The sequence below is a fragment of the Psammomys obesus genome, unplaced genomic scaffold (assembly GCF_907164565.1).
Source record: "Psammomys obesus unplaced genomic scaffold, mPsaObe1.curated_primary_1811, whole genome shotgun sequence".
Taxonomy (NCBI): domain Eukaryota; kingdom Metazoa; phylum Chordata; class Mammalia; order Rodentia; family Muridae; genus Psammomys; species Psammomys obesus.
Window position 1 is genome coordinate 8345338 of NW_026590663.1, and position 20499 is coordinate 8365836.

General features: G+C 65.0%; 1 protein-coding gene across 2 annotated transcripts in view; it reads left to right on the plus strand.

Annotated features, from left to right (window-relative positions):
• The window catches only part of Flnc (filamin C), a 25650-nt gene that overhangs the window by 756 nt on the left and 4395 nt on the right, over positions 1-20499 (plus strand). Inside the window, exons 2-41 of one of the 2 annotated variants that reach the window (XM_055608173.1) lie at positions 3860-4110; positions 5515-5612; positions 5716-5866; positions 5987-6105; positions 6223-6300; positions 6435-6597; positions 6704-6904; positions 7978-8115; positions 8443-8569; positions 8706-8842; positions 9011-9204; positions 9297-9410; positions 9875-10018; positions 10182-10305; positions 10425-10585; positions 10801-10891; positions 10979-11148; positions 11284-11401; positions 11475-11737; positions 12022-12619; positions 13038-13211; positions 13296-13458; positions 13727-13887; positions 14447-14614; positions 14687-14810; positions 15204-15360; positions 15434-15623; positions 15746-15769; positions 15892-16139; positions 16527-16625; positions 16920-17019; positions 17114-17254; positions 17495-17623; positions 17708-17881; positions 18589-18750; positions 18844-19047; positions 19340-19492; positions 19575-19697; positions 19815-20054; positions 20154-20423. In XM_055608173.1, the coding sequence (XP_055464148.1) occupies positions 3860-4110; positions 5515-5612; positions 5716-5866; positions 5987-6105; positions 6223-6300; positions 6435-6597; positions 6704-6904; positions 7978-8115; positions 8443-8569; positions 8706-8842; positions 9011-9204; positions 9297-9410; positions 9875-10018; positions 10182-10305; positions 10425-10585; positions 10801-10891; positions 10979-11148; positions 11284-11401; positions 11475-11737; positions 12022-12619; positions 13038-13211; positions 13296-13458; positions 13727-13887; positions 14447-14614; positions 14687-14810; positions 15204-15360; positions 15434-15623; positions 15746-15769; positions 15892-16139; positions 16527-16625; positions 16920-17019; positions 17114-17254; positions 17495-17623; positions 17708-17881; positions 18589-18750; positions 18844-19047; positions 19340-19492; positions 19575-19697; positions 19815-20054; positions 20154-20423 (6644 nt within the window). The remainder of the gene's footprint in view (positions 1-3859; positions 4111-5514; positions 5613-5715; positions 5867-5986; positions 6106-6222; positions 6301-6434; positions 6598-6703; positions 6905-7977; positions 8116-8442; positions 8570-8705; positions 8843-9010; positions 9205-9296; positions 9411-9874; positions 10019-10181; positions 10306-10424; positions 10586-10800; positions 10892-10978; positions 11149-11283; positions 11402-11474; positions 11738-12021; positions 12620-13037; positions 13212-13295; positions 13459-13726; positions 13888-14446; positions 14615-14686; positions 14811-15203; positions 15361-15433; positions 15624-15745; positions 15770-15891; positions 16140-16526; positions 16626-16919; positions 17020-17113; positions 17255-17494; positions 17624-17707; positions 17882-18588; positions 18751-18843; positions 19048-19339; positions 19493-19574; positions 19698-19814; positions 20055-20153; positions 20424-20499) is intronic. The other variant, XM_055608174.1, reaches the window with a different exon arrangement.

The window sequence follows — 20499 nt, forward strand, 5'->3', positions numbered from 1 at the left end:
GGGGGGGGGGGGGTGACGCGGCTGCCGCCCACTGCTCGCTCCCTGGGGGCGTCCCCCGCGCCGGCCGCCCGGCTCAAGGCAGGTCCCAGCCACCCCCGGCCCCGGCCCCCGGCCAGGCAGGCCAGGCAGGCCCGCGTCCCGGAGCCCACCGGGCGTCCGCGGGCGTGAGCCGCCGAGGGTAAACTGAGGCCAGCCTCGGACACCTCAAAAGGCGCGGAGCGGCCGCCGGGAGCCCCAGCCCCGCCGGCCCGGGCTCCGGCCGGCTCCCCGGAGGGGGCTCCCGCCTGGCCCTGCTGTCCGACCCACCTCCGGGCCTGGGATTGGCTGCGGCTGAGGTCAAGCTGCCCCGGAGGGAGGGGAAGGCCGCGGGAGAGGAAGTCATTGAGTGTAACCAGATTTGGAAGGTGTGTCAGTTCTGGGTGGGGGTGGGGAGGCTGGTCCGGGAGCCCAGCGCCCCGGGTGGGCTTTGAGGGCCAAGAGGCTCCCCCGGCCCTCGCAGCCCTGCCTTGTCAGGACCAGGGTTTCCAGCGCCCTGGCCGACTCCTCAGAGCCCTGCTAGGGTATACTGGAAGGCCCCCGCGGGAGGAGGCACCCCAGACCCTGAAGGGGAGCTGGACCCGGTGCCAGGGGCGCCTGCCTCCGCGGGCCGCCTAGCTGACGTGTGTCCACTCCCTGGCTCTCAGGGCCATCTCCGGGCCTCCGGAATTAGCAGCTGAGATCAGCCTGGGGCCCTTTGCCCTGTCCGGGCTTCTCCCAGGGCCTTACCTCTTCTAGCCCCAGTGCCACCCCCCACCCTCCACCCTCCTGCCCTGGCCTGGAAATAGCCCCGTCTCCGTGACACAGCAGATGTCTCTGAGCTTTCCAGAAGGACAAGCCTGAGGACAAGGGGTGGGGGAGGAGGCCCTGGGGGGGGGGGTGTGGTGGAGCTAGGAGAGGCAGCGTGGGGAGGTTGTGGCCTGGGTCCACCCCTCCGCCTCCTCCGCTCTGAGATCTGAAGGCGGCACTGACTGCCCCAGGTGGGGTCTCCAGGGGAAGGTCTGCGGCCTCTGGGAGACATCAGAGGAGGCGGCTCTGCCTCCCTTCCCCGCTGGCTGCGGGGGCGCTGGGCCCCTCTCCAGGCCTCATCCTTCCCCTGCGCACCTCTCCCCTCCCCCAGTGGCCGTGCCTGGCTCCAGCCCCCTTGGCTCTGCAGCCAAGGGGCCGGCTCAGAGTAGAGGGGAAGAGGTTTGGGGGCGGGAGGGAAGCTCCACGGTTCCCGCTGAGAAGGGTGATGGCGCCCTGTTTGGGCCAAGAGGCTCACCCCGTGCTGATGAGATAAGCTGTCAGCAGTTCAGCTGAGCTGGGCTTGGGCCTGAGGCGGAAGGGAAGGGGCGCAAACACTGCCTGAAATCCCTGGGAGATGGGAATGGGATGGGGGGAGGTCCCCATGCTATGGAGCAGTGGGAAGGGGCCTCAGGACTGAGTGAGCATCTGGGCAGTGCACTCAGAGGCTCCGCAAAGGAAAGTCTGGAAAAGTTGCTGACAGCTGAGGAGTTCATCTGGAAGGAGGGTTCTAGGCCTGGCTTGGGTTGAAGAGGCTGGGTGCCCTTCTTAGCCCCGTCCCTGGGTGCAACCCCCTCTCAACCCCTCCAAACAAAGAGGCCTAGGAGGCAGCTCTGCCCCACAGCTGTTCTCCAGTTGCTGTCCTTCTCCCCGGAGCCAATAGCTGAGGGAGGGGCTGGAGGGGACAGCAGCTGTCCCAGCCCCTCCCTGGCCAGCCCTGTCTCCTCCCCTCTATTCTAGGCAGGGGGTGTGGGTCACAAGCTAGTGGTCTGGCTCCTCCTATTCCTTGGGGTTGTCCCCAGTCAGGGATGCTGTGTGCAAGAAACCTGGGCTCAGCCGAGCTCCACCACCCTCTCCCCTGCCTGGCCTCCTAAGAGGGTGGAAGGAGAGGAAGGTCATGGCTCCGGGGTGGAGCCCTGGGCCTGCTACCCGCCCCCTCCTGTCCCAAGCTGGGGACCACTTGCTGTCTGGCCCAGGGCCAGTTGCTAGGGAGAACCTCTCCCCCTCAGCAAACATGAATGACCCTCCTCTCCCGCTCCACCCCCAACCCCCAACACTGCGGCTTCAAGGTCTCCGAGCCCAGGGTCTGGCTGCCGTTTGGGAGGAAGCCTCTGTGAGCCCGGCTTGGGCAGTTGTGGCAGGGTTTCCCGGGTGTTGAGAGTGTGTGAAAGGATTGTGTTTGAGAGTGGAAGCACCGGGAGAGAGACAGTGTGTCATGGGATCTGAGAGCTGCCAAGCCATTGTGCTGAGCTGAAGCCAGGGGAAGGGGCGGGCTGCCGAGCTGCTGGGGGAAGGAAGAATGAATCAGTGACAGTGGGGCCCGAGACTCGGATTCCTCTGCCCTGGGGGTAGGAGGGGGTGGCGTGGAGGACAGAGGCTCCCCTACCAAGCTCCCCAAGATCTGAGGAAAGGAGAGCAGAAAACAATGTGTGAGAGGCGCCTCCAGCCTCCCCCTCTCTGTCTCTCAGGAAACATGGGTCAACAAGACCTCCCCTCCCCCCCCCCAGCCTCCTACAAGCAGGGCTCAGAAGCTGATAGATTTCAGAGCTCCGCTATCCTATACAAAGCTGGGTTCTGAGATCTGTAGTCTACCAGATGTGTCCAGAGCATCCCTGAGAATCCAGTCCACACGTGCGATGTTTCCTGTCTCCAGTGAGAGGCCGTTGACTCTCAGCACCTGGCAACAGGAAAGACTTCCAAGTTTTAGCCGAGCGAGTGCTGTGCCCTTCCCTCCTCCTCCTCCTCCTCCCTAGACCCCCGTGTCAGAAGCAGAATGGAGGCAGGACTGAGCTGGTCCGACTCAAGGTCAACTTAAGCTTTCAGAACAGCCTCCACTGGCACTGAGACCCTATCAAGTGCCACCTCCGTTGTAAAAACATAAAATCCAGGGGAGACGGCTCGGTCAGATCCCAAATGCCATGTAAAAAGTTGGTAGTCTGGTAATCTCAGTGCTGGGAGTGGAGATAGCAGACTCCCTGGATGCCTGACCAGCAAGTCTAGCCAAATTGGTACGTTCAGTGAGAGGTCCTGTCTGAAAATGAGATGGACAGTGATGTAGGGAGACACGGACATCAGGATCTGATACACATGAAATTCAAGGGTTGGAGTGAAGGAATCTAGAGCAAAAAAAGAGACAAATTGATCAGTTAAACTCATTTGTATAAAACTGGAACATGAGAACTGCCCAGGAAGCAGATGGTTTGTTGTCTGGGAAGGCAAGAGCATGACAGACAGAGGCGAGGACCATAGAAGTATAAATATGAGAAAATTTATTTTTTATTATATTATTTCTTCTTTTATGCCAGTAGTTGTGTAGGTATGCCCTATGGCCAAAGCTTATCAGATTATAGTCTTTAATACACACAGCCTGTGTGTCAGTAAAACAGCTCCAACAAAACAAGGGGCCTAGGGACTTGGCTTAGTCGGAAGTGACATGCAGGAGACCCTGAGTTTGATCCCCAGTGCTGTATCAGCCAGATGCAGTGCTCAGAGCTGTCAGTTCTCAGGAAGGTAGAGGCCGGAGGGCCAGGGGTTCAAGGCCACAGTCCAAGCTACTTGAGACCCTGACTCTAAACAAAGCCAGCGCCTGGCCCTAAAAGGCCTGATGTCAGTAGGACACTTGCTCAGGCGGGAGGTAGAGCCCACGGCTGCTGCTGGCCTCGGGAAGGGGTATCAGAGAGCGAAGCAGCCTGTTTCTGGGTCCAGGGGAGCGGGGCAGAGGTGGAGATGGGTCCCAGAGGGAGAGGGCTGGGCAGTGCAGGTGAGGGAGGCGCCGCCACAAGGTGCCTGCTGAGCCGGCCTGTTCCCTGCGCCCCGCAGACAGCAAGGCTATCGTCGATGGGAACCTGAAGCTGATCCTGGGCCTGATCTGGACCCTGATCCTCCACTACTCCATTTCCATGCCCATGTGGGAGGATGAAGATGACGAGGACGCCCGCAAACAGACCCCCAAGCAGCGTCTGCTCGGCTGGATCCAGAACAAGGTGCCGCAGCTGCCCATCACCAACTTTAACCGCGACTGGCAGGACGGCAAGGCTCTGGGTGCCCTGGTGGACAACTGTGCCCCTGGTGAGCAGGCCAAAGCGCACACCCAGAACCCAGAGTCCTGGAGGAGAGTGGGAGGCAGTCTGTAGGTGCTGAGGCCCGTGCTTGACATGAGGCCCACCCCTGGGTCCAGGGATCAGGGTCCAGCAAGCCTGTGGGTTTTGCTGCTCTTGCAGAAATCACCGCTGGAATCTAGCTGTTTGGTTGTCGGGCTAGGAGCAAGAAAAGGTTTCAGGCCAGTCTCAAGCCTATAAAATGTTGCAGGCAAGCCTAGAAGCCCAGAGAGGGCAGTGATTGTCCAGGAGCACATTCCACAAGTGACCCCTGTTTTGTTACCTGGACACCATTCTTTTACTCCAGCAGAAAGGAAGGAAACAGGTGGAACTTACAGCAAGAAATCCCGAAACTACTCCTTGAATGGCCCTTGGAATGGCTTTGACAAAGGGCTGGGGCCCAGGGTGGTGTCATTGTGTTGTCCAGTGGCAGGTGGTCCTGGCCTGCCCTTCTGGGTGAGGACCCAGCAGATCAGGGCCCTTAAAGGACTGAACAACACAGGCCAGAGTCACACCCAACGACCAACCCCTTCCTGACTGTCTTCTGCTATGGGGGCAGTTGGCATGAGGAGCTTCAGCCCCTTGGGGAACCCTCCCCCGCCCTGGGGTCAGCTGCGGAGCAGGGAGGGGAGGCGCTCGGCCTGGGAAGCATTCCCAGCTGCTGAGCCACTGCCCAAAGCTGCTGTGGCTGCCAGAAGTGAGCTCAGCTGTTCCAGCCAGTCACGGACTGCAGCTGTGAGCAGCCCCCTCCTCACCGGCCCCCCTCCTCGCCGGCCCCCCTCCTCGCCGGCGCCCCTCCTCACCAGTGCCCCCCTCCTCACCGGCGCCCCCTCCCCACCAGCATCCACCCTTCCATCTGTCTTGAACCATGCTGCCCCCCACCCTACAAGCAGCCCTTCGCAGGGTGATCTGACCTTCTGTCGGTATTTCCCTGCTGGGAGGCTGGGCTCCTGCAGCTGCCTCGATGCCTCGGTTTCCCCAACAGGCAGTTAAGGAAGAGAGAGTTATCCCGAAGGCTAGTGTGGGATAGCTTAGAGAGGCGGGCGCCTGTGGAGGGGGCCGCCACTCTGTGGGAGACAGGGCCCTCACCTTGGGTGGCGTTTGGTGCTGGGGTCTCTGCTCTATCTTGGGTTAAGAAGGAAGCCGGCTGGCAGGGCTGGAGCCAGGCTGCATCGTTGGGGAGAGAAAGGGGTCCCTGACATGGTGACTGGCAGCTGGGTCGGGGCACGGTGGGACCTGTGCACGGCTCTCTGGCTGGGGAAGGGCCTAGAGCTGCCCAGAAAGGACGTGAAGCCATGGGCCTCTGGGATGATTGGCTGGGAGCTCTGTGCGCAGTCCGTGGCCTACCCGCCGTGTTCTTCCTCCGCCTCCCCAGGTCTCTGCCCTGACTGGGAAGCCTGGGACCCCAACCAGCCCGTGCAGAACGCCAGAGAGGCCATGCAGCAGGCAGATGACTGGCTCGGAGTGCCCCAGGTACACGGGCGATGGCGTGGTGGGGCGTGGCGGGGAGGTCGAGGGCCGCAAGGCTTCCTGGCCAGGCCTCAGCACGGGGCACCGTCATTTCTTCCTACGGCAGGTGATCGCCCCTGAAGAAATCGTGGACCCCAACGTGGATGAGCATTCTGTCATGACTTACCTGTCACAGTTCCCCAAGGCCAAGCTCAAACCTGGTGCCCCCGTCCGCTCGAAGCAGTTGAACCCCAAGAAAGCCATCGCCTACGGACCCGGTATGTGCGAATGGATGCTCATGGCCTTCCCTGGGCTCCGGGCGGTGGCAGCCCCGGGCAGTGGCAGCTTGTGAGGGAGCTGAGGGAGCTGAGGGAGCTGGGCTTGGCTTCCACCTGCAGGCATCGAGCCCCAGGGCAACACGGTGCTGGAGCCTGCCCGCTTCACCGTGCAGACCGTGGACGCCGGCGTGGGTGAGGTGCTGGTCTACATCGAGGACCCCGAGGGCCACACGGAGGAGGTACAGCAGGGCGCTGGGTGGAGGGATCAGCGGGGATTGGAACCGGAGACTCCGTAGGAGCCAGTGGCCCTGGGATTACAGGATCGATAGCGTTTTCAGTCTGTCTCCTCCCCACAGGCCAAGGTGTTGCCCAACAATGACAAGGACCGCACCTACGCCGTCTCCTACGTGCCCAAGGTTGCTGGGCTACACAAGGTAGCCCCCGAGTCCCTGCCCCCCGGCCCTCCCCCGCCGCCACGGCCGCCTCTCCCTCCTCTCCCTCACGCTGCCTCTGCGCCCCCTCAGAACTAGGCTCCCAGAAGCTGACCTTTGCCCCCCCCCCGCCCCAGGTGACCGTGCTCTTTGCTGGCCAGAACATTGAGCGTAGCCCCTTCGAGGTGAACGTGGGCATGGCGCTCGGGGATGCCAGCAAGGTGTCGGCCCGCGGCCCCGGCCTGGAGCCTGTGGGGAACGTGGCCAACAAGCCCACCTACTTTGACATCTACACCGCAGGTGAGGGGCGGCCCGTGCCTGGCCTGGGCCTGCCGGGCGGGACGGGGGTCCTGGGCAGGGCCGGGCGGCCTCCGGCTGGGGGAGCCTGAGGACGTGTTCTCTGCAGGGGCTGGCACGGGCGACGTTGCCGTGGTGATCGTGGACCCTCAGGGGCGGCGGGACACAGTGGAGGTGGCCCTGGAGGACAAGGGCGACAACACGTTCCGCTGCACGTACAGGCCCGTGACCGAGGGGCCGCACACGGTGCACGTGGCCTTCGCCGGCACGCCCATCACCCGAAGCCCCTTCCCTGTCCACGTGGCGGAAGGTGAGGGCGCCTCAGCTCACCCCCCGAGGACGGTCAGAGGACACAAGGGAAGAGAGCAGAGTGGGGGCCGCGCGGAGGGGCTGGAGGAGGGGTGCACCGGCGGGCCCACGGGCACAGTCTCGAGGTTCGGGGCCCCGGCCGGCGAGCCTCCCCAACCGGTTCTCTCCCTGTGCTCAGTGCCCTTGCTGCCGCCCACCCCCTCTGTACCCATCGTCCACCAGGCCAGGAGAGTGGCGCCACGTTAGTACTCGCCAGCGGAGGTGGGGCCAGGCGTGGCTGGAGCTGTGCTTGTGGCATGCCCATGTGGTCCGGACGGCTCCCCCTCCGTGGCGTGCTGGGACGGGCTGGAGTTCCAGGCCTGTGTGTTTTCTGGCAGGGCTAGGTTTGTTTTGCTGTTTGCCTGGTGGCTTCTCTCGTAAACTTTAGAGTCTGCCCCCCGCCGCCCCGTCTGTCAGTGTCCCGTGCCTGGCCCAGCCGCTGAGCCACCGCCTGTGTTGCGTGGCAGAGTCTGAGTTGTGTGGCACTAGCTGTGTTCTCTGGAAGGCCGAGACTGTGCCACTGTCAGTACTGGGGTGCCCCCGGAGCCCCCTGCCGTTTTCTGTAGTGTGCCAGGCCGGTTTCCATGCATTGCCCACGCGGTTTGGAAGGCTTAGTGTTACACAGAACTCGGCCTGTTCCATGGCGGTGATGGATGTTTGTGGCATGCTTGTGAGGCAGCTCTGGTAGTCCTGAGAAGGCCCAGGGCCGTGGTGGAGAGCCTTAAGCTCGGATAAAGAGCCGTTCCTGTCTCTTAGCACACTTGTTATTGAATCTGCCATGTCTTTGCCTCAAGCGGCTCTGAGGAGAGGCGCTGGCCTGGGCCTACAGCCAGCTCTCTGCCCAGTGCCAAGCACTGCTCCCAGCAGTCCCAGATCTGTGAGGGACACAGCAAGCATGGGGCCTGGTTGCACGAGGCCATGCCCAGTGCCTGGGAGGGGTCAGGGGGTTCGTGCACAGGCAGCTGGGCAGTGCCCAGGAGCTCGGCCTCTGTCCAGGGCCCGTCAGCACCAATGCCGCTGTCTCCCTCTCCGCAGCCTGCAATCCCAACGGCTGCCGTGCCGCTGGGCGAGGCCTGCAGCCCAAAGGTGTGCGCGTCAAAGAGGTGGCCGACTTCAAGGTGTTCACCAAGGGCGCTGGCAGCGGGGAGCTCAAGGTCACGGTCAAGGGTCCAAGTGAGTGCCGGGGCCCAGGGCTGGGGACAGTGACAACCAGGACGCACAGCCCCACCCCCAGATTCCAGAGCGGCCAGAGGCCCATGGACTCTCCTTCCAGCCTCAGCGTCCCAGTCTGAAAACTGGTGAAAACTGGAGTTAGTTCTCCCTCCCCCGTGTGCCACACTGAGCTCCGTGCTCAGGAGGGACACGAGGTCCACCATAAGCTTAGCCCCACCCACCAGGAGCACCTCCCTCAGAGGGGCCCAGGTGCCCAGGATCCCCTGAGGGCACCAAGAACCTGGGCCGCCCAGAGCTGCGACCTGTGCCCCTGACTCTCTTCCTCAGAGGGCACGGAGGAGCTGGTGAAAGTCCGAGAGGCCGGGGACGGCGTGTTCGAGTGCGAGTACTACCCCGTGGTCCCCGGGAAGTACGTGGTGGCCATCACGTGGGGTGGCTACGCCATTCCCCGCAGGTGAGCGCGCCTGCTCCGTGCCTGGCGTCCTGCCTGGGTCCCCTGCCTGAGAGGGAGCTGCCCCAGCACGAGGGAGGGGAGCCGCGGTGCCTCTGGCAGGGCTCTTCCACGGATGCCAACTCCTTCCTTCTCCTAGTCCATTCGAGGTCCAAGTGAGCCCGGAGGCCGGCGCCCAGAAGGTGCGGGCATGGGGTCCTGGCCTGGAGACTGGCCAGGTGGGCAAGTCCGCGGACTTTGTCGTGGAAGCCGTCGGCACAGAAGTGGGGACGCTGGGTGAGTGTCCCAGTGGCGTAAGGGTTGTGACCAAGGCCTGATGCCGAGGAGCGTGGGGACAGTGAAGACGCCGAAGGGCGTCCGGTTAAACAGGAGTGGGGCCCCGGGGGTGACTGGGTGGGAGCAGCAGGCTCGGGCCTGGCCTCTCTGAGCCTGCCACCCCTCCAGGCTTCTCCATCGAGGGGCCCTCGCAAGCCAAGATAGAGTGTGATGACAAGGGGGACGGCTCCTGCGACGTGCGGTACTGGCCCACGGAGCCCGGGGAGTACGCCGTTCACGTCATCTGTGACGACGAGGACATCCGGGACTCGCCGTTCATCGCGCACATCCAGCCGGCCCCGCCCGACTGCTTCCCGGACAAGGTGGGCGCCAGCTGCCCCGCTCGCCCTCGCCCGGCGGGCGCCCCTGCTGCCCTCCCGTCCCCAACACAGCCCTCCTCGCTCGCCCCGAACAGGTGAGGGCCTTCGGACCCGGCCTGGAGCCCGCCGGCTGCATCGTGGACAGGCCTGCCGAGTTCACCATCGACGCCCGCGCCGCCGGCAAGGGAGACCTGAAGCTCTACGCGCAGGTGGGACAGCCGCCTCCACCGTGCCGCCCGCCGGGGGGTGGGGGCAGCCTCTGGGAGGGAGGCCGACAGTTCCTGTGGGAGATGGAAGCCGTGCTTTCTTACAGATGATAATCTTAGAACGCATTAGCCCAAGTTCCCCTCTGAGTCTAGAGTTCGAGGTATGGGACGGTGGCCTCGAGCCGTTTACAAGCTGGTGTCCACCGCCCCCTAAAGGTCGTCAGGCTCCAAGGAGACAGTCGTTCTCGTAAAAGCTTGTTAATTTTAGGAACATGAGATTAGCGCAGAAGCTAAAGATAAGCGGGAAGCACGCCTTACAGGTGGCCTCGTGCCAAGGCCTGGCTCCGGGGTAGGCAGTGGCCACCAGAGCCCGGGCACCAGGCCTGGAGTGGGGGTGTGCAGGGCCGGCCGGATCCAGCAGGGGGCGCGCCTCTGCCCCCGTGAACGTGCTCGGCTGCTGCCCACAGGATGCGGACGGCTGCCCCATCGACGTCAAGGTGGTCCCCAACGGCGACGGCACCTTCCGCTGCTCCTACGTGCCTACCAAGCCCATTAAGCACACCATCATCATCTCCTGGGGAGGCGTGAACGTGCCCAAGAGCCCCTTCCGGGTAAGTCTGCCCCCCCCCTCACTACCGGGCGTCCCAAGGCTGCGCCCTTCCCCGCCCGCGGCCCCCGGGAAGCGGCTGACTGGTCAAGCTGGGGGCGGGGGCTTGCCGGGAAAGCTTCGCCTCGAGCAAGGCTCACTCCCTGAGCACGAACCCCTGCCCGCAGGTGAACGTGGGAGAAGGCAGCCATCCCGAGCGGGTAAAGGTGTACGGCCCCGGAGTGGAGAAGACGGGCCTGAAGGCCAACGAGCCCACCTACTTCACGGTGGACTGCAGTGAGGCCGGCCAAGGTGCGCCACTCCCCGGGGGCGTGTTCGGGGCGGGGCCACCGGGACCAGTTGCCTGGGCACAGTGCCCGGACTTTCTAAGAAGCTCTCCAGGCTCACTCACGGCTCCCCGCCCACCTCAGGTGACGTGAGCATTGGCATCAAGTGCGCGCCTGGCGTGGTGGGGCCTGTGGAAGCCGACATCGACTTCGACATCATCAAGAACGACAACGACACCTTCACGGTCAAGTACACCCCCCCGGGGGCCGGCCACTATACCATCATGGTGCTGTTTGCCAACCAGGTACTGCAGCGGGCGGCAGCCACGGGCTCACATGCCAGAGGGCTGGGAAGGCAGGCGGTTGGCGGCTCCACCGAGGCTGTGGAGTGAGTCCCCCGAGCGCGCCCCAGCCAGCGGGCGGCGTCTTTAGCGCTGTCCTTGCCCTCGCCGGGTCCAGGGCCGGCACCTAGCGCGGTGCTGTGCCCTGGGAAGCCTGACCAAGCCTGTTCCGCATCCAGGAGATCCCCGCCAGTCCCTTCCACATCAAGGTGGACCCGTCCCACGACGCCAGCAAGGTCAAAGCCGAGGGCCCCGGGCTGAGCCGCACAGGTGGGCGCCTGGGCCGGGGCGGGCCGCTTGGAGCCGGGGCTGCCGGGCCCTCGCTCCAGGCCCTCACGCCGTCTCCTGGGCCTCCAGGTGTGGAGGTCGGAAAGCCCACTCACTTCACCGTGCTGACCAAGGGGGCCGGCAAGGCCAGGCTGGACGTGCAGTTCGCGGGGGCGGCCAAGGGCGAGGCCGTGCGCGACTTCGAGATCATCGACAACCACGACTACTCCTACACGGTCAAGTACACCGCCGTCCAGCAGGTGCGCCTCGCCCCTCCCCCTGCCGCCAGGGGGCCCGGGGAGCCCCCGCTGCTCCCGCTGCCCCGTGTCCGTCCTAGATCGCTGGGCTGTGGGTCAAAGAGTCGCCCTGACCCGACTCTGTCTTCTTCCCAACAGGGCAACATGGCAGTAACGGTGACCTACGGGGGGGACCCCGTGCCCAAAAGCCCCTTTGTGGTGAATGTGGCCCCCCCGCTGGACCTCAGCAAAGTCAAAGTCCAAGGCCTGAACAGCAGTACGTGGGGAGCCAGCCGAGGGCCGGGGGGGGGGCGGGGAGAGGGGTCTGCTCACGGCCCCGTGCCCCACAGAGGTCGCCGTGGGGCAGGAGCAGGCCTTCTCCGTGAACACCAGAGGGGCCGGCGGCCAGGGCCAGCTGGATGTGCGGATGACCTCGCCCTCCCGGCGCCCCATCCCCTGCAAGCTGGAGCCCGGGGGCGGGGCGGAGGCCCAGGCTGTGCGCTACATGCCCCCGGAAGAGGGCCCGTACAAGGTGGACATCGCCTACGACGGCCACCCCGTGCCTGGGAGCCCCTTTGCTGTGGAAGCGGTTCTGCCCCCGGACCCCTCCAAGGTAAAGACTCGAGGCTGCAGGCATCAGGAGTTGGGGGCTGGCAGCGAAGGCAGAGGCCGGAAGGCCCTGGGGCCTGGAGGGTGCACGCGGGGTCGTCCCGTCCTTTGCGCCGCCTGGCTGCTGGGAGCCCGGCCTTGGGGCCTGGCCTACGTCCCTCTGTCGCTTCACCTCTGTGCCGCGTGCTAGAATTGGGAGGACTGCGGCGGGGCGGCTCGAGGGGCGCGGCGAGGCCGGAGGGTGGGGCAGCCAGGCTCGGAGGGCGAGCGTGTGTGTTCACCTGCCAGGTCTGTGCCTACGGCCCGGGGCTCAAGGGCGGCCTCGTGGGCACTCCGGCTCCGTTCTCCATCGACACCAAAGGCGCCGGCACGGGAGGCCTGGGGCTGACGGTCGAGGGCCCCTGCGAAGCCAAGATCGAGTGCCAGGACAACGGCGACGGCTCGTGTGCCGTCAGCTACCTGCCCACCGAGCCAGGCGAGTACACCATCAACATCCTCTTCGCCGAGGCCCACATCCCCGGCTCGCCCTTCAAGGCCGCCATCCGGCCCGTGTTCGACCCGAGCAAGGTGAGGGCCAGCGGGCCCGGCCTGGAGCGCGGCAAGGCCGGGGAGGCGGCCACATTCACCGTGGACTGCTCGGAGGCGGGCGAGGCCGAGCTGACCATCGAGATCCTGTCGGACGCCGGCGTCAAGGCCGAGGTGCTGATCCAGAACAACGCGGACGGCACCTACACCATCAGCTACAGCCCGGCCTTCCCCGGCGCCTACACCATCACCATCAAGTACGGCGGCCACCCCATCCCCAAGTTCCCCACCCGCGTCCACGTGCAGCCTGCGGTGGACACCAGCGGCGTCAGGGTGTCAGGGCCGGGCGTGGAGCCACACGGTAAGACGGGCGCCCGTCGTCACTGGGCGGGGCTGGGGGAGGGGAGGCCTCGGGCTCAGCCCCCGGAGAAGGAGGAGGGGTCCGACAGGGCTTGCCGATTGGTCTGTGACAAAGTGGATCCTTTGCTGGGGAGACCTTTGGACCAGTCGGGTGAAGGCACCCAGACCCAGCAAAGTGAAGGAGGGATGCTGCGCCTCGGGGCGCGGCGAATGAGGATAGCTAACGGGAACGGGTGCTGGCAAGATAGGCGGGCTCAGCGGGAGCAAGCCGGCACAGTTCTCAGCCCGGCAGGGCGCCGTCCGTAGGAGGGCGCCACGGCAGGAGTCGAGGGGTGCAGGGGCGGCTCGGCCTCCCTGAGGGGCCGTCGTGGGCCGAGGACGGGCCAGCATGGAGGCTGAGCTCGGCTCCCTGGGCCTAGGCGTCCTGAGGGAGGTGACCACCGAGTTCACGGTGGACGCGAGGTCCCTGACGGCCACGGGCGGAAACCACGTGACAGCTCGTGTGCTCAACCCCTCGGGCGCCAAGACGGACACCTACGTGACGGACAACGGGGACGGCACGTACCGTGTGCAATACACTGCCTACGAAGAGGGTAAGGGCCGAGGGCCGGGTGCCGGCGTGCCGGGGGCGGGGGGTGGGGGCGCTGCTCGCCGTGACTCTGCGGGGCCTCTTCCAGGTGTGCACCTGGTGGAGGTGGTCTATGACGACGTGGCTGTGCCCAAGAGCCCCTTCCGAGTGGCTGTGACCGAGGGCTGCGACCCCACCCGGGTCCGGGCCTTTGGGCCAGGCCTGGAGAGTGGCTTGGTCAACAAGGCCAACCGCTTCACTGTGGAGACCAGGTAGTCATTCCGCCTAACCCTGACCCGGGGTCCTGTTCACCGTGGGCTCTGCTGTTCGCCCTTCCCTTGTCCCAGCCGTCACCCGGCTTCGTCCTGTTGCAGAGGTGACCGAAGCTCATTCCTCTGCCTGCATTCCCAAGTAGCCCGTTACAGCCTGCCCTCCCAGCACCGGCCCCCAGCAGCCCACCCTGTGTTTCCTGTTCTGTCCCTAATGCCTTTCAGACCCTTTTCTGGCTCTAGAACGGCTTTCAGCAGTGTCCTTTTATAGGGGTGCTGGCACGGGAGGCCTGGGGCTGGCCATTGAGGGCCCCTCCGAAGCTAAGATGTCCTGCAAGGACAACAAGGACGGCAGCTGCACCGTGGAGTACGTCCCCTTCAGCCCCGGAGATTACGACGTCAACATCACCTTTGGGGGACAGCCTATCCCAGGTGGGCAGGGGGGTGGGGCGGGCTCTGGGGAGAGGACGCCAGGACGCTGAGGTCAGGAGGAGAACAGCAGCAGGAGATCTGCAGAGGGCAGGGTGCCATGGGTGTGCTAACCCCCAGGCCATGCCCAGAGGCCCTGCACCAGGTCCGCTGGCTGGACTCGCTGTCCTGCAGCCCAGCCGCTTGGGCGTGCCGTGGCTTCTGTTATTGTAGGAACTGGGTCTGCTGAAACGAGACATCTTCTCCTCACTCAGTTCTGCAGACCCTCCTCATAGTTTAGCCACGCTCTCAGAAGACACAAGCCATTTTAGCATTTTACTGATTTAGGGGCCCTCTTCCCAGCCTGGTTGCATGTGGTTGAGGTTTGCCTGGCCTCGTTCCGTAGTCCTCAGCGAGCTTCCAAACCGCGTTCCCACACCGGCCTGTCTCGGTGGGCCCTCAGCAACAGGGAGGCCACCCTGCGTAGACCCTCAGCACGGGAAGGCGGCCTGGCCAGGCCGCGGGTAGAGGCCCTCTGTCGTCCCCCCCCCCCCCCCCCCCCCGTGTGCTCGTATCCTCCCAGGAAGCCCGTTCAGAGTTCCTGTGAAGGACGTGGTGGACCCTGGCAAGGTGAAGTGCTCAGGGCCAGGGCTGGGGACCGGCGTCAGGGCTCGGGTTCCGCAGACCTTCACAGTGGACTGCAGCCAGGCTGGCCGCGCCCCGCTGCAGGTGGCCGTGCTGGGCCCCACAGGTACGGCCTGTGGGGAGAGAGGGGACGGTGCCGAGGTTCCGGGGGCCCTGCTGACACCCCGCCCTCGCCCAGGTGTGGCCGAGCCCGTGGAGGTGCGCGACAATGGCGACGGGACCCACACTGCCCACTACACGCCGGCCACTGATGGCCCCTACACGGTAGCTGTCAAGTACGCCGACCAGGAGGTGCCCCGCAGGTGAGGCCCAGCCTCGGGCAGTCCATGCGGGCCCTGCAGAGCTTCCCCTGCAGAGTCCCCGTTCTCTGTGGAGCCCTCCTTCCTGGGGCTGCCCCCGTATGCCCACTCCGGGGTTCTCTGCCCTGACGGTCTTTTCAAACTCGAGCATCAAATCGGCACGGAGGAAAGGAGCCTGGAGAGCCCGAGGGCTCTCCTCTTAAGGAGTGCAGCTCCCTCCGGAGGAGGGCGCTGTGTGCAGCGGGTGCTTCCCCGAGACTCAGGGTGCCACCTGGCCTGGGACCCCGCCTCGTGCTGCTGCACGGTCCTTCCTCCTGCCCGCGCGTGCGGACGCTCCCAGACTCCAGCTCCCCCACTCCAGCTCCCCCACAGCCACCCTTCCTTCTGTCTCTCAAGCCCTTTCAAGATCAAAGTGCTTCCAGCCCACGACGCCAGCAAGGTGCGGGCTAGCGGCCCTGGCCTCAGCGCCTCTGGCGTCCCTGCCAGCCTGCCCGTGGAGTTCACCATCGATGCCCGGGATGCTGGCGAGGGCCTGCTGACCGTCCAGATCCTGGTGAGTCCAGGCGCAGCCCCTTCCCGGCTGGGCTCTACGGGCGCAGGCAGACCTGACCTTTCCCTTCTTCCAGGACCCTGAGGGAAAACCCAAGAAGGCCAACATCCGAGACAATGGGGACGGCACGTACACCGTGTCCTACCTGCCGGACATGAGCGGCCGGTACACCATCACCATCAAGTATGGCGGCGACGAGATCCCGTACTCGCCCTTCCGCATCCATGCCCTGCCTACAGGGGACGCCAGCAAGTGCCTGGTCACAGGTGAGCCTCTGCTCTGCGCCCTCCCCACCCCACGCCCAGCCCTGGGGCAGTGCTGGCAAAGAGCCTGCCGGCTCGCCCAGCACAGCCCACCCTCACGGCCTACCTTTCTTGTCTGTTTCCAGTGTCCATCGGAGGCCACGGGCTGGGTGAGTCACCTTTTCCTTTCCTTGCTAGGGGCTGGCGGCCGTGGGAACAGCTGGCCAGGGCCTCCACAGGGGGAGCTAGCCAGGGCCTCTACAGCCGCTGATTTGACTTTTTCTTGCGGTAGGTGCCTGCCTGGGTCCCAGAATCCAGATTGGAGAGGAGACTGTGATTACAGTGGATGCCAAGGCAGCGGGCAAGGGGAAGGTGACCTGCACGGTGTCCACGCCAGATGGGGCCGAGCTTGACGTGGATGTGGTGGAGAACCACGATGGCACCTTTGATATCTACTACACAGCACCCGAGCCCGGCAAATACGTCATCACCATCCGCTTCGGGGGCGAGCACATCCCCAACAGCCCCTTCCACGTGCTGGTGAGCTCATGGCCATGGTGGGGCTGGAGGACAGGGGCGGGAGCACACCTCTCAGTAGCTGCAGGGGATCCTAGCTGTCCTCAAGGACTCAGAGAACTTGTCCCCATGTTTGATGAATGGATCCAGAGTACTCTAGAGCTGACCCTTTGTAGTCCCCGCAACCTGCCAAAGTGTGGGGAGGTGGCACGGCTCCTCAGAGGCGCCAGCCCTCTCTGGAAGAGCTCGCTGTGCTCTTCTCTGATCCTCGGGCCGGTGTCCACAGAGGTGGCCCCGCAGGACAAGGCTAGAACCCCCGAGACACCCACCCAGGACTTTAGTCCCGGGCCGTTCCGAGTTAGCTCCGGGAGCTGGGTCCCAGCCTTGTGTGCCCTGTGCCTCGCTCCCCAGGCATGTGACCCCCTGCCGCGTGTGGAGGAGTCTGCGGAAGTGCTGCCGCTGCACCAGCCCTATGCCCCTCGTCGGCCTGGCACCTGCCCCACACGCTGGGTACTAGAGCTTCCCATGACAGGCCTCGACACCCTCCTCCTCCCCACCTCTTCATTCTCCACTTCTGTTCTGCAGGCTTGGGCCACGGTTGGGCCTCTTGGGGAACGGGCGTTAGGATGGGCAGAGGGAGCTCGGATCCGGGTACAGCATGCCTTCTTTTGCAGCTCACGCACCTCCGCTCCACTCGGGTTTCACCTTAACCGTCTTGTTCTTTCCTCATTCTGACTTCAGTCACGAGGCAGGCCACCCTCCCGAGCCTTGCTCACCCATGCCCCTTCCTCTCACCCACTGCAGGCCACAGAGGAGCCCGTGCTGCCCGTGGAACCGCTGGAGTCTATGCTGAGGCCCTTCAACTTGGTCATCCCCTTCACAGTGCAGAAAGGGGAGCTCACAGGTAACGGGAAGCAGAGCCACACGGGAGCAGGCCTGGGACAGCCAGGGCTCGTGGTGGGAGAAGCCAGAGTCCCATGAGTGTGTCTGCCTTTCAGGGGAGGTCCGGATGCCCTCTGGGAAAACAGCACGCCCCAACATCACTGACAACAAGGACGGCACCATCACAGTGAGATACGCGCCGACAGAGAAGGGCCTGCACCAGATGGGCATCAAGTACGATGGCAACCATATCCCTGGTGAGTCGGGGCTGAGGCCATGGCAGGAGGAGCTGACGCCATGCTGGGCCTGCCCTCCTCCTCGAAATAAATGCAGAAGCGCCTGCCGCGCGCACAGGCACGGAGGAGGTTCGCGGGGGCGGGGGGGGGCGCTTCCAAGAGCCAGGTCCCTAAGGCAGAGCCACAGGGCTGGGCGCGGAGGCTGCTGAGGCTGCGGGGCCGGGAAGGCCGGCCCTGGGCTGACCCAGCCGCCCTCACCAGGGAGCCCCCTGCAGTTCTATGTGGACGCCATCAACAGCCGCCAGGTCAGCGCCTACGGACCAGGCCTGAGCCACGGCATGGTCAACAAGCCCGCCACCTTCACGATTGTCACCAAGGATGCTGGGGAAGGTGAGGAGAGCCGCCGGGCTCTGAGGGGTCTGCGGGCGCGCCCACGGGGCCGACCTTCTGAGCTCCGCCCGCTCGCACCGACAGGGGGGCTGTCGCTGGCTGTGGAGGGCCCGTCCAAGGCCGAGATCACGTGCAAGGACAACAAGGACGGCACGTGCACCGTGTCCTACCTGCCCACGGCCCCCGGCGACTACAGCATCATTGTGCGCTTTGACGACAAGCACATCCCAGGGAGCCCCTTCACGGCCAAGATCACAGGTGACGTGGGCGCTCGCACCCCCGCCACGCACGTGCTCAGGCCGGTCACGTGGGACAGCGGGCAGAGGCGGCTAGGCAGGAGGGAGACCTCCTGAGGCAGATGTAAGGTGCTGCTCTCCACAACAGGCGAGGACTGTCCCTCCACCTCATGCTGTAAAAGACGTGACCATCTGTGTCAGCTCCAGGCCAACCCAGTCCACACAGCGAGCCCCAGGACAGCCGAGACTCCATAGAGAGACCATGTCTCAAAGTACAAAAGAAAGAAAGAAAAAGAGATCACTATTTTTGTTTCCAAGTTATTCTTGAAAAGGTAGGGTGTGATCCCAGCACTCAGGAGGCAGAGGCAGGCGGATCTCTGTGAGTTCGAGGCCAGCCTGGTCTACAGAGTGAGTCCAGGACAGCCAAGGCTACACAGAGAAACCCTGTCTCAAAAAAACAAAGCAACAACAAAGGTAGGGGACAAACACAAACAAAGGTAGGGGTTATTAACAATCTTTTGATACCATGAAAAGGCCCAGAGACAGATGAGCTGTGTGACAAGAGCCAAATAGAGACTCTGGCTGGTGCCTGGTCCTGTCACACAGAGACTCAGGATTAAACACGGAAAGGTTCGAGGAGGGACGCAGGCCTTGCGGGACAGACAGGCGCAGGGAGTGGGCTGTGGCCCCCTGAGTCGCTCGTCCTGACCCGTCCCCTCTGTCCCACAGGCGACGACTCGATGAGAACATCCCAGCTTAACGTGGGCACCTCCACGGACGTGTCACTGAAGATCACGGAGAGCGACCTCAGCCAGCTGACTGCCAGCATCCGGGCCCCTTCGGGCAACGAGGAGCCGTGCCTGCTGAAGCGCCTGCCCAACAGACACATCGGTGAGCGCCACTTCTCTCTGGGCCGGGGGCGGCGGGGGGGGCGGGGGTGGGGGGGGGCCCTGGGAGCCCCTGCCAACTGTCGTCTCTCCGCAGGGATCTCCTTCACCCCCAAGGAGGTCGGGGAGCACGTGGTTAGCGTCCGCAAGAGCGGCAAACATGTCACCAACAGTCCCTTCAAGATTCTGGTGGGGCCGTCGGAGATCGGCGACGCCGGCAAGGTCCGAGTGTGGGGCAAGGGCCTCTCGGAGGGCCACACCTTCCAGGTGGCCGAGTTCATCGTGGACACTCGCAACGCAGGTGCTTCTCCCCCCGGGATGCCCGCCTAGGGCGCCCCACAGATCCTCACGCCTGCCCAGGCCCTCCACTGGGCTTGTTGGAGCCGCTTCGGGAAAGCGGGGGCCCTGGCCAGCTACCCCAGCTAAGAGACCGCCCGGCTCTCCTCGGTCCCCGTCGGGGGGTGGGGGAGCGTTTTCCTGAGTGGGCACCGTTGTCCTTTGACGTGTGTCCTGGGCGGAGTCTTCTCTGCGGACAGGAGGGCCCCAGGGTATGGGTGCCCTGGGAGACATCTTCCCTCCCTTCCTCCCCTTAGGCTACGGGGGCCTGGGGCTGAGCATCGAAGGGCCCAGCAAGGTGGACATTAACTGCGAGGACATGGAGGACGGCACGTGCAAAGTCACCTACTGCCCGACCGAGCCTGGCACCTACATCATCAACATCAAGTTCGCGGACAAGCACGTGCCAGGTAAGGGCGTGGGCTGGGCTGGGCTGGGCGGGCACGGCCTGGCGGGCAGCCCCACGCTCCTGACGCCCCCTCTGGCTTCCAGGGAGCCCCTTCACCGTCAAGGTGACCGGCGAGGGGCGCATGAAGGAGAGCATCACCCGGCGCAGGCAGGCGCCTTCCATCGCGACCATCGGCAGCACCTGCGACCTCAACCTCAAGATCCCAGGTAGAGCCGCCCGCCGAGGCGGGGAAGGGCCGGGTGGCGCGAGGGGCGCAGGCATCCTCCCCCGGGGCGCGGGCACCCGCCCGCCCCTCTCCTCACCGCCCCCACCCCCCTCCGTAGGAAACTGGTTCCAGATGGTGTCGGCGCAGGAGCGCCTGACGCGCACCTTCACGCGGAGCAGCCACACGTACACGCGCACGGAGAGGACGGAGATCAGCAAGACCCGGGGCGGGGAGACCAAGCGCGAGGTGCGGGTGGAGGAGTCCACGCAGGTCGGCGGGGACCCCTTCCCTGCCGTCTTCGGGGACTTCCTGGGCCGCGAGCGCCTCGGCTCCTTCGGCAGCATGGCCCGGCAGGAAGGTGAGCGGAGCGCGGCCTGGGACCCTCCCCACAGCCTCGCCACGCGGGGCGCTCCGCAGGGACCCCCGCCCCCGCGGCCTGACCCCTCCGCCCCGCCAGGTGAGGCCAGCTCTCAGGACATGGCGGCGCAGGTGACCAGCCCGTCCGGCAAGACGGAGGCGGCGGAGATCGTGGAGGGGGAGGACAGCGCCTACAGCGTCCGCTTTGTGCCCCAGGAGATGGGGCCCCACACGGTCACCGTCAAGTACCGCGGCCAGCACGTGCCCGGAAGCCCCTTCCAGTTCACCGTGGGTCCGCTGGGGGAAGGCGGCGCCCACAAGGTGCGGGCCGGAGGCACGGGGCTGGAGCGAGGTGTGGCCGGTGTGCCAGGTAAGGGGCGGGAGCAGGGGCGGCCGGGGTGAGGGGTGGCTGGGGGCTGGGGTAGCCGGGGTGAGGGGCAGCCGGG